Below are 12413 nucleotides of genomic sequence, written 5' to 3' on the forward strand. Positions count from 1 at the left end.
TGGGCTTATCTGTATGAAGAGAGACATCCCCATATATTCTATGGGCTTAAGTAATTCTACATTTTGAATTTACTATCTGAAACTATAGCCTACCTTGGTGGTTGTCTTGTTTGGGTCTGAAAGAGTTAAAAACAAATCATTGGTCAATTCCAATTGGGCAGCCATCTAAACTTCTTACGAGGGCAAGTTCAGCTGGTCAAGTTTAAAAAAAGGGAACAAAATAGTACATGCTACTGACACACCGAGTTTTAGAACAAACTTGGGTTCACATAATAACACCACACCGTTTTGGTACATGATGCGATTCTATGTGAACAAACCTGGCCAGATTAGCATCTGTTAATTCAAACCAATGTTGGAATAAAATCCATTTCATTCCAGTATAAACAGAAGTTGGACCATATACGTCCAGTCATAGGAACACCACCTCCTGCTCACATCATTCGAACATGGATAACTTTCACAATTTGTAAGCTATTTCTAAGCTGTTGGGTTGAGCAGTAAATGCAGCCGTACCAATGCTGCCTATGTCTCTATGCCAAATACAAGGTCTGTTGTTTCATTCTGGTCAATTGTCTTCCTTGCACAAAAGCACGGTTTATGCAACATCATGCTCAAGACAATCCAACAAATGAATGCATGACATTTAGTTTACTTTATAAACATTTTATTCAACCACTTTGGAGAGGAAGATCAACTGCAATACTGCTCAACTAATACAGAAAAAAAGTACAAAACATGGTATCTTAAAATAATTCACACAATTATATAAAACTAAACTGGGAAAAGCAGAAATACATTTCAGAACACAAAGCTTCACTTCTAAACAACTCGCCAAGAAAATCATTTTGAGATTATACATTACAGATAGAGGGAAGTTTAAAGCATTCACAACTGCCAGGCAAAAAATGACATCACAACGTGGACTGCAGGAAGCAGATTGTGTTGGTTTCAGCACAACTTTTACACATGGTTTTAAAGAACCGTTGAAGGCGTCAAAAGCAAGGATCCAATCTCCCCGTCTAGTTTAAAAAAAAAGCTACCAAAACGTTCAGATGTAGTGCAAAGAGCACTAGCACCAAAATGATCAAATGAATGGGAAAGGCTAGAAACAAAAACCATTACAAACCAAGTTGTGATCTCGTCAGTACAGCCACCACCTTACCTAGTGCAGGGCTCTTTATTTGGTCAGTTGTTGAGGACATTACTATCGAGGGCTCCCTTCACGACCATGGAGTCACGAGCGCAATAACTTAACATTTTATACAATTATGTCTATGCAGAATTATCTGAACTGGGCTCTCTGTCATATCAAAAGCCAGCAACAGATTATTCTGGCTGGAAGGCAACCTGTGCCTCTTAGTGAGTGGTGTTGGGATTCCAAATCTGGATCCTGAATGTCACATTGAAGCATCACACACACACCACAGCACTACTTACTACAGGAATGCCATTGAACTCGACCTTAAAAGTACGCAGTGCTCGTGGAAAGTGGTCACACAAGATTTTTTGTTAAAATTTGTCCGCAGTATTTAAGAAAAATAGATACAGCAGTTAGAAAAAAAAACAGAAGGGGATGTGAGGTCTTCTGTAACAGATCCTGTTTATCTGTACTGGTAGGTATTCATGCTGTGGTCTCCTCGGCCATAGCCCCCACCTGGGCTTGAGTAGGGCGACTGACTGGGTCCATATCCCCCAGACGATGGTGCGTTGTTGTAGCCACTCTGGGCAGGGTACCCTGTGAAAAATACAGTGTTAGACAGGTACACACAGGGCGGTGGAGCAGCTGAGAAAGGTCAGGGGGGGCGATCTATGAGCAAAGAGAGAAGGCCAGCAGAATACTTGCACAGCAGCTTAGAAAGAGGGAGGCAGCCACGGAGATAGGGAAAGTAAATGACGAAGATGGGAACCTGGTTGGAGATTCAGCAGGGGTGAATAAGGCGTTTAGGGATTTCTACAGTAGGCTGTATAAGTCGGAACCCCCTACGGGGCCGGATGGGATGAGGCACTTCTTTGGGGGGGGGGGGGGGGGGTGAATTTCCCAAAGGTGGACGGGGAGCTGGTAGAGGGGCTGGGGGCCCCGATCAGTTTGGAAGAGATAGTGGAGGGTCTGAAGGCCATGCAGTCGGGTAAAGCCCCGGGGCCGGACGGGTACCCAGTGGAGTTTTATAAAAAGTTCTCTGTGATATTGGGGCCAGTGTTGATGAGGATGTTCAATGAGGCAAGGGAAAGAGGGTGCTGTCCCCGGCGATGTCACAGGCCACGATTTTGCTGATCCTGAAGTGGGACAAGAACCCAGAGCTGTGTGGGTCCTGCAGGCCGATATCCCTGTTGAATGTGGATGCCAAACTGCTGGCCAAAATTTTGTCCTCCAGGATTGAGGGTTGTGTTCCGGACGTTATTGCAGGAGGACCTGACAGGGTTTGTTCAGGATAGGCAGTTGGTGGCCAATGTAAGAAGGTTTTTAAATGTGATCATGATGCCCCCGGAAGTTAGGAAGGAGGAGGTAGTGATCGCAATGGATGCAGAAAAGGCTTTTGATCGGGTAGAATGGGATTATCTGTGGGAGGTACTGGGACGGTTCGGATTTGGGCAGGGCTTTTGTAGCCACATAAAATGGCTGCGTTCCAATTAATCTGGCCAAAACCCAGTTTAAAATGGCTAACCCGAAAGACTGCTGGGAAAAGCAGCTGAGAAGACACAAGCAGGCAGCTGCAGACAGTATGGCATATTCGGCTCTGGGAAGTTAGCCCAGGTGAGCGACCACCCCCCGATCGAGGAATCGCCTCACCATTGGACACATCGACCCCAGAGATTGGGGACAGATCCAATCACTTGGGACTCAGGGTCAAGGGCGCCCCGGGAGGCGGGAAGCCGCTGGGCCCTATAAAAGTGAGGGTCCCAGTTCAGATCGCTCTCTCTCCTCTTCGCCTGCTCGAGACCTTCGCAAGAACAGCAACCGGCAACTGTAAGTTTGAATCCAGCGATCGCTATCCGGTAGAGACACCTAGCCACCGACCTGTAGCAGCCTTTTGAATCCCGCGGGCCAGATCTGATTGGACAAGCCATTTGTTTCCCTGACCTGGTGGGCTCTTCCTAAGTTAAGTATTGGCCAGTAGTGATAGGTTTATTATATAGATAGTAGTATTAGGGTATTAATAGTGCTTGTTGTATATAATAAATGACCGTTGTTTTAATCCTTACTAAGCGGTGTGCTGTATTATTAATCATAACCTGAACTTGAACCACGTGGCGGTATCATAAAGATACCTGGCGACTCGTGAGCAAAGGTGACGTAATCAGAGCCAATAGACTAAGGCTAAAAAGTGCAACACTTTCTTGACTGGGTCAGGTTGTTGCAGGCTCCTGTGGCAAGTGTACGGACGAATAGGACAACATCGGACTATTTTAGACTGCACCGAGGGTCGAGAAGGGATGCCCCCTCTCCCCACTGTTGTTCGCGCTAGCTATAGAGCCGTTGGCAATTGCTCTGAGAGCCTCAAGGGGCTGGTCCAGGGGGGCAGGGGAAGAGAGAGCACATAGTCTCGCTCTATGCAGACGACCTGCTCCTGTATGTATCGCCCAATAGAGGGGATGGAAGAAATTATGAGGATTCAAGGGGAATTTGGACGGTTTTCGGGGTATAAGCTAAATATGGGGAAAAGTGAGATGTTAGCGGTCCAGGTGAGGCGATTGGGGGAGCTGCCATTTAGATTAGTAGGGGGAAGCTTTAGGTCACGGTAATGGGACCGGCTGCATAAATTAAATCTGTAACTGCTGGTAGACCAAATGAAGGACGATTTTCGGAGGTGGGACGCGCTCCCACTGTCATCAGCTGGGTGGGTGCAGACAGTGAAGATTACAGCCCTCCAGAGATTCGTGTTTCAATGTCTCCCCATCTTTATTCCGCGGTTCTTTTTTAAACGGGTCAACAAAGTGATCTCTGGCTTTGTCTGGGCGGGCAAGACCCCGTGAGTAAGGAAGGTAATGCTTGAGCGGAGTCGGGGAGAGGGTGGGCTGGCGCTGCCAAATTTTAGCAACTATTACGGAGCGACGAATATAGCCATGATCAGGAAGTGGGTGGTGGGGCCGGCATGGGAGCGTATGGAGGCGGCTTCATGCAAGGGCATTAGTTCGGGGGCGTTGGTAACTGCGCCTCTGCCATTCCCTCCGGCACGGTACTCCACCAGCACCGTGGTGGTGGCAGCCCTGAGAGTCTGGGGGCAATGGAGGAGACACGTGGGAGCAGAGGGAGCATCGGTCTGGTCCCCCAATCTGTAATAATCACCGGTTTGCCCTGGGAAGTATGGATGGGGGGGGGGGGTTTCCGGATATGGCGGAGAGAAGTGATTGAGAGGATGGGGATATGTTTATAGAGGGGAGCTTTCAGAGTACGAGGGCGCTGGAGAAATATGGGTTGGCGAGGGGAAACAAATTCAGATATCTGCAGGTGCGGGACTTCCTACGTAAACAGGTGTCAACCTGCCCGCTCGTACCGCTAAGGGAGATTTAGGACAGGGTAGTTTCCAGAGGGTGGGTAGGAGAAGGGAGCGTCTCGGACATTTACAAGGAACTTATGGGGTCAGAGGAGACGCAGGCCGAGGAGCTGAAGCGCAAGTGGGAGGAGGAGAGATAGAGGATGGTCTCTGGGCGGATGTGTTGAGTAGAGTGAACGCGTCCGCAACATGTGCCAGGCTCAGCCTGATACAATTTAAGGTCGTTCACCGGGCTCACATGACAGTGGCCCGGATGAGCAGATTCTTTGAGGTGGAAGATAGGTGTGCAAAATGTGCGGGAGGACCAGCGAACCATATCCACATGTTCTGGGCATGTCCGAAGCTTAGGGGATTTTGGCAGGGGTTTGCAGATGTCATGTCCACGGTGTTAAAAACAAGGGTGGCGCTGAGTCCAGAGGTGGCGATTTTCGGGGTGTCGGAAAACCCGGGAATCCAGGAGAAAGAGGCAGACGTTCTGGTCTTTGCTTCCCTGGTAGCCCGGAGACGGATACGATTAGCTTGGAGGAACACTAAGCCCCCAAAGTCGGAGACCTGGCTATCGGACATGGCTAGCTTCCTCTGTTTGGAGAACATCAAGTTTGCCTTGAGAGGGTCACGGTTAGGGTTCGCTCGGAGGTGGCAACCATTCGTCGACTTCTTCACGGAAAATGAATAGTCAGCAGAAGGGGGGGGGGGGGGGGGGGTTAGTTTAGCTTAGAGTAGGGGGTTAATAAAAGGTGGGACCTGTAAGGGAGGGAGACGGCTTTTGCACTATGTTTATAGTTTCATGTACATTGTTTATTGTGTTGTTATAATACCAAAAAATACCTCAATAAAATGTTTATTAACAAAAAAAGACAGGTACACACATGCATCAGTGGTGGAGGGAGTGAATGTGTCAGACAGATTGCACCAAGTCTAAATTTAGGCTACTGGATCTATCCAATTTCCCCAGTGTTGCAATCCCTCCAATGACCATCAAGTTCATCATCTGGACTTGGAAATATATCGGCTGTTCCTTCGCTGTCGCTAGGTCAAAATCCTGGAACTCCCTCCCTAATAGCAGTGGGTGTACTTACACCACAGACTGCAAGGCGGCAGCTCACCACCACCTTCAAGGGCAATTAGGGATGTGCAACAAATGCTGGCCTACCAGTGACACCCGCATCCTGGAAAAATCCCAAATTAAAGAATAGGAATGATGTAGGAGGACTGTCAGGCAGCAAGGAGGAGACAGTGCGACACAGAAAGCAGGGCGAGAAATGGTGGGGGAGGGGGATAGGGCAGGAAATTGGTGATTCTTAACATCCCCAAAACTGCTCTCCTGCAGTACCCGATTCTCCAAAGGTTGTCTTAAACACATGGGGGGCAATCGGCCGGAGAATCCACGTTGGCGGTGGAATCGGGGGCGGCGGCGGTTTGGATGCTCCGCCACCTCCAAAACGGCGTACTCGCCATATGGACGGCCTCAGGACTTTACCAGAGGGCCCCCCGATGTTCCGCCTCCCGACAGGCCGAGTTCCCGACGGCGTGGGTCACTAATGTTATTTTCGTTCGGGAATTCAGCGTGGCAGCTGCAGACTGAGTCCAGCGGCGCCACAGTCGGGGGAGAGCCGATCCGCGGGCAGGGGGGGCTTTATCAGGGGCTGGGGGCACTGTTGGAGAGTGGTCCGGGTCTAGCAAGTCGGCCAATGGGGGGGGGGGGGGGGGGGGGGGGGGGGGACTGTTTGGTAGGCCAGGTCCGCGCGCAGTCGGCACCATGTTGCACGGTGCTGCCATGCGTGGCCCCAGCAATTCTCCGGCCGTATCCGCCATGTGCTCTACGTTGCGTGCCTGCTAACCCTCCACCAGACGGAGGATCGGTGGTCGTTTTTTCAGTCGTAAAACGCCACCGTTCCCACGCCGGCGTCAGCACTTAGTCTCAGAATCGGAGAATCCAGCCCATGGTTCGAGATGAATTTTCTTTCCAGAGAGATTTGTAAATAAACATTGTAGTTGCTTCCCTAATAACCACTTTCCTTTTGACTTCTATTTGTCCTTGTCCGTCATCTGGGGGGCTGGGATCCTGAGAGAAGGTTCAGCAGGGATAGACAGATGCACAGCCAAAAGTAGAGGAGACATCAAGTGAATCAGGAAGGCACAGAATGTCCAGACCAGTTAAGTCACCAGGGTGTTTGGCAAGATTGGATGGTATTAATTTTAATGTAAGGAGTCTGACGAACGAGGCAGATGAATTGAGGACACAACTTAAAACATGGGGTATAGTGTCATTGCTGTCACTGAGGCATGATTGAGAGAGGGGCAGGATTGACAGCTCAATATTCCAGGATACAGGATCGAGATAGGGAAGAGTGTAAAAAGGGAGGGGGGGGGGGGGGAGGGTCGCAATTTTGATCAGAAAATCAATTACAGCAGTAAGGAAGAAAAACATCTTTGAAGGTTCTTCAAATGAAGCCATACGAGTAGAACTTAAAAACCAAAAAGGAGCAATCACATTGCTGGGAGTGTTCTATAGACCCCCTAACAGTCCGAGAGAAATAGAGCAGATATGTGGGCAAATTTCAGAGAAATGTAAAGTAATGGGGTAGAGAGTGGGGATTTCAACTTCCCCAATATTAACTGGGGTAGCCATAGTGTGGAGGTTAGAGGGAGCGGAATTCTAAATTGCATCCAGGAGAACGTTTTAACCCAGTACGTAGAAAGTCCTACAAGGGAGGGCTGGTCCCCTACAAGGGAGGGCTGGTCCTAAAGGAAACTGGTAAAGTGGCGGAAGTATCAGTGGGGAGCATTTTGCAGACAGTGATCATAACTCAGTTAGATTCAAGATTGTTACGGCAAAGGACAACGATGGGCCTGAGGTCAAAAGTTCTAAACTGGGGAACGTCGATTTTAATAAGATCAGATATGATTTGGCCAGAGTAGACTGGGAGCGGACACTTTTAGAGCAGACAGATTGGATATAGAAATCAAGAATCAGGGAGAAGGCCTGTAATAAAATTAAAGAGATTAACATAGACAGAGAGTATGTTCTGAGTGGTCTGGCAGGCTTAAAAGTAGACAAATCTCCAGGGCAGATGAAATGTATCCCAGGCTGCTGAGTGAGGCAAGGGAGGAAATGGAACGGGAGCCGGCAATAATTTTCAATTCCTCAATGGTCACAGGAGAGGTGCCGGGGGACTGGGGGATAGCCAATGTGGTGCCTTTATTCAAGAAGGGAGGAAGGAATAAACCAGGAAATTACAGGCCAGTCAGTCTAACCTCAGTGGTGGGGAAACTATTGGAAGCAATTCTGAGACCAGATTTAATCTGTATTTGGAGAGGCAGCGATTAATCAAGAACAGTCAGCATGGTTTTGTTAAGGGTGGTCATGTCTGACCAACCTGAATTAATGTTTCGAAGGTGACCAAGTGAGTAGATGAGGGAAATTTGGATCCAGAATTGACTGTGTGGCAGATAATGGTCGAGGGGTGTTTTTCTGACTGGAAGCCTGTGTCCAGTGGGGTCCCGTAAGGATCAGTGTTGGGGGTCCCGCAGAGATCAGTGTTGGGGCCTTTGCTGTTTGTGGTTTATATAAATGATTTCGATATGAATGTAGGAGGGTTGATCAGTATTGTGGATGATACAAAAATTGGTGGGGCGGTAAATAGTGAGGATAGCCGTCGATTACAGGAGGATATAAACGGGCTGATCGGTGGCAAATGGAATTCAATGCGGTTTAAGTGCGAGGTGATGCACCTGCGCAGGACAAACAAGGGCCTTCTCTGTTCCGCATGATTACATGACTATCTGCCTGGCTCATTTTGTAGGAAAAGATGCCACAATAAAAGCCTTGACGTGTAGCCAATGAAATTGACAGCTGAGACAAGAATTCAGTCTGTAGCCAATTAGCGAGATCAATTCAAGACATTTTCAGAGCTTACCTGAATACGAGCCACCAGCACCTCCGCCTCCTCCACCATAACCTCCCGATGTGTTAGAAGAATAGGAACTACCCCCGCCAGCGCCATACGATGAACTACTGTATCCTACAAAAGGCATTGCAAAACTGCTTTCACAGTTGGTCACCATAAAACGTCCACATTTTCTCAGAACCCGTACGAGGTCAATACGCAAAGCCTAAAGAACAGTTCAACTTCCAACAAGTCATTCTTAACATGTTGATATCCATTCCTCAATCTACATCCTCCGAAACATATGACTCAGGAGTAGGCCATTTGGCCCCTCGAGTCTGCTCTGCCATTTAATAAGATTATGGCTGGTCTGATTGCTGTTTTAACTCCAACTTGCTCTCGGCCAACTGAAATCTACCCAATCTGGCCCCGTCTCCACTGCTCTCTGGGGAAGAGAATTCCAGACTAACCATCTTCAGGAAAATCTTCCTCATCTCAGTCTTAAAAGGGAGACCACTTATTTGTAAATTGTGGCCCCTAGCTCTAGTCTCCCCACAAGAGGAAATATTCTCCCGGTTTCCATCCTATGGAGAACTCTCAGGATCCTCCTCCCTACATCCTCAATGGATTTGAAATTAATAGTTACCACTAAAAACCCAAATCTGATCTTCCATAGGATGTCGATTTCTTACGCAATCCTTCATTCACCCAAACTCCCAGGCTATAAACTCCAAGCCTGGCAGAGTTATTTCCTCATTTTCCACATCATTTGTGGATTTTGGAAATGTAGGTGTAGGGAATAACAGCAGAATGAGGCAATTTTGCCCATATACCATAGGCTCCTCACCTCTTCTTCCCAAAAGGAAGTTTCTGCTACCTAATAAACCCTCCATGGAAATCTCTTTACATATGCTAATTCACCAGATATCCAAAGCTACGGAAAAAGGATAAATTTTACATACATACCACCTTTGCGTTCATATTCCACATTTGTGCCAGCATTCTGTCCAGAGTAAGTAGTACTGTAAGCGGAGCCGGGATAGGAATAGTTTTGGTTGCTGTAGGGTTTCTGTTTTGCTGGGGCTGGAATTGGGGGTTGGCTGTAGCTACTGTATTGGTTCTGGTTGTATGAAGGCTGCTGAGGTGGGTAGCTACCAACATTGCCACCCCCACCTCCTCCACCCCCAACATACGATGGTTTCTGTAGGGGCGGTTGTGGCTTGATGGGCTTCTTTGGCGGTGGTGGTGGAGTGTAACCATCATTCTGACTGTACGAGTATCCCCCTGAAGCACCTGAACTAGAGTAGCCAGCACTGTTGTAGTAGTTACCTGTAGAAGAACAAAACATTCAACAATGTCCAGTCACTTTATCCAAACTCAAGCTCACTTGGATTAGATCCTCAGTACAAGAACTCAATTCATCTCAATAGATCTCCAAATTCAGGTGAATGTTATTGCGATATTGCCTCATGCCTGCCGGCCATCACACGGATTGACAGTCCAAAAGAGCACTGCGCAGTGCTGGCAGTTTCAAGCAGTAGCCACGCATGCTCTGCAAGGCAAGGAGGCGAGCCAGTGATGAACACTGGAAACCGGTTATGGTAATGGAGCAAGATTCAGTTTTCTCTACACTGGATTATTGAAATGAAAATCGCTTGTCACAAGTAGGCTTCAATGAAGTTACTGTGAAAAGCCCCTAGTTGCCACATTCCGGCGCCTGTTCGGGGAGGCTGGTCCGGGAATTGAACCGTGCTGCTGGCCTGCCTTGGTCTGCTTTCAAAGCCAGCGATTTAGCCCAGTGTGCTAAACCAGCCCCTTGCTGACCTGTATTTTGTATTATTACTTCCACATGGGGATCAGGGTGAGGATCAGCTTCAATGCTCAGAGTTACAGAGGCTGCAGCATAGAAAAGACCCTTCGGCCCATCGTGTCTGTGCTGGTCAAAAACAACCACCTACATATTCTAATCCCATTTTCCAGCCCTTGGCTCTACAGCCTTCTCTGCCGTGTTATCACAAGTGCACATCTAAATACTACTTCAATGTTCTGAGGGTCTCTGCCTCCACCACCCTTTCAGGCAGCGAGTTCCAGATTCCAGCCACCCTCCGAGTAAAAAAGTTTCCCCTCACATCCCCTCTAACCTCCTGCCCTTTACCTTAAATCTGTGCCCCCTGGTCACTGATCCCTCCACCAAGGGGAAACGTTCTTCCTGTCTACCCTACCTGTGCCCCTCAATTTTATACATCTCAATCCTGTCCCCCCTCAGTCTCCTCTGCTCCAAGGAAAACAATCCCAGTCGATCCAATCTCTGTTCACAACTAAAACCCTTCAGCCCAGGCAACATCCTGGTAAATCTCCTCTGCACCCTGTCCAGTGCTATCACATCCCTCCTGTAATGTGGATCCCAGAACTGCACACAATACTCTAGCTGTGGCCAAACCAATGTTTTATACAGTTCCAGCATAACCTCCCTGCCATTCAACTCTCTGCCTCGGCTAATAAAGGCAAGTATACTATATGCCTTCTTAACCACTGTACCCACCTGCTCTGCTACCTTAAGGGACAGGTGTACATGAACATCAAGGCCCCTCTGATCCTTGGTGCTTCCCAGGGTCCTGCCGTTTATCCTGTATTCCCACGCCTTGTTTGTCCGGCCCAAGTGCATCACCTCACACTTATCCGGATTGAATTCCATTTGCCACTGATCGCCCATCTAACCAGCCTGTCTATATCCTCCTGTAATGGAGGGTTATCCTCCTCACCTTTACCACCCCAACAATTTTTGTATTGAATAGCTTGCCACTTACACCAGATTCACACATCAATAGCATTGAGGGACAGTGAAAATGATGTTTTCTCTGATTTGTGGTACAGCTTAAATGACAACATGAAAAGTTTAAAGACAACATACTCGAAGAGGCCACTCTTCAAAAGGATTACACACACCATGATTTATTCAGATTATCTAGTCTGATAAAAGGTAAGCTGGAACCTGTGCCTGTAACAACACTCACAGGTCAGGCACACAAAGGTTACTAGGATTTCAGTACAATGCCATATTGACAGAAAAGTACTAATTATAGAGAAGAAAAAACCTGGATATTTGAGGTATATTGAACTAGGATTGAAGTACCGGTCAGTCAATGGTTTAACTTAAAAAAGTGATGTATTGAGTTTCAGAAATGAGACTGCAATTTGCAAGCTCCGCAGTGAGATGATCAGTTTAGCAATCTCAGAGTTAATGGCAGGGAGCTAATGACAATAGATTCAGTCTTCCCAATGTTGAACTGGAGCTCGCTCATCCACAAGAGATTGTCAGATGAGCAGTCTGACAGAGGCATTGAATGAACATAGGACATTACAGCGCAGTTCAGGCCCTTCGGCCCTCGATGTTGCGCCGACCTGTGAAACCAATCTAAAGCCCATCTACACTATTCCCTTATCGTCCATATGTCTATCCAATGACATATCCTTAATGTTGGCAAGTCCACTACTGTTGCAGGCAGGGCATTCCACGCCCTTAATACTCTCGGAGTAAAGAACCTACCTCTGACATCTGTCCTATATCTATCTCCCCTCAATTTAAAGCTATGTCCCCTCGTGCTAGCCATCACCATCCGAGGAAAAAGGCTCTCACCATCCACCGTATCTAATCCTCTAATCATCTTGTATGCCTCTATTAAGTCACCTCTTAACCTTCTTCTCTCTTGGTTGAATGGTTGAGAATATCAGCATAGATGTTGAAACCAACTCAATGCCTCTACAGGGCGGCATGGTGGTGCAGTGGTTAGCACTGTTGCCTGACGGCGCCAAAGACCCGGGTTTCATCCCGGCCCCGGGTCACTGCCATGTTTATCTTGTTACATCTGCTTATTTTAAAAGTTGTGATGTGAAGTATTTCAGCTTGCATGTTTCAGTGTTTTTTTTTCTAAGGGATGAGGTTCTACAAAACCAGCCTCTACATTGGATGTAATGGAAAAATCCGATTTGCTTTAAGTTGTACTTTTGAGGAATGTGATTGCAACTT

General features: G+C 47.7%; 1 protein-coding gene across 3 annotated transcripts in view; it reads right to left on the bottom strand.

Moving 5' to 3' along the window:
* Window positions 1-645: 645 nt before the first annotated feature.
* ilf3b (interleukin enhancer binding factor 3b) overlaps window positions 646-12413 on the bottom strand; it is an 85620-nt gene continuing 73852 nt past the window's right edge. For all 3 annotated transcript variants that reach the window (XM_072490760.1, XM_072490759.1, XM_072490758.1), the window contains exons 19-21: window positions 9353-9715; window positions 8417-8521; window positions 646-1738 (exon numbers count right to left, since the gene is read on the bottom strand). In XM_072490760.1, the coding sequence (XP_072346861.1) occupies window positions 1605-1738; window positions 8417-8521; window positions 9353-9715 (602 nt within the window). In that variant the 3' untranslated portion in view covers window positions 646-1604. The remainder of the gene's footprint in view (window positions 1739-8416; window positions 8522-9352; window positions 9716-12413) is intronic.

The sequence above is a fragment of the Scyliorhinus torazame genome, chromosome 27, assembly GCF_047496885.1.
Source record: "Scyliorhinus torazame isolate Kashiwa2021f chromosome 27, sScyTor2.1, whole genome shotgun sequence".
Classification (NCBI taxonomy): domain Eukaryota; kingdom Metazoa; phylum Chordata; class Chondrichthyes; order Carcharhiniformes; family Scyliorhinidae; genus Scyliorhinus; species Scyliorhinus torazame.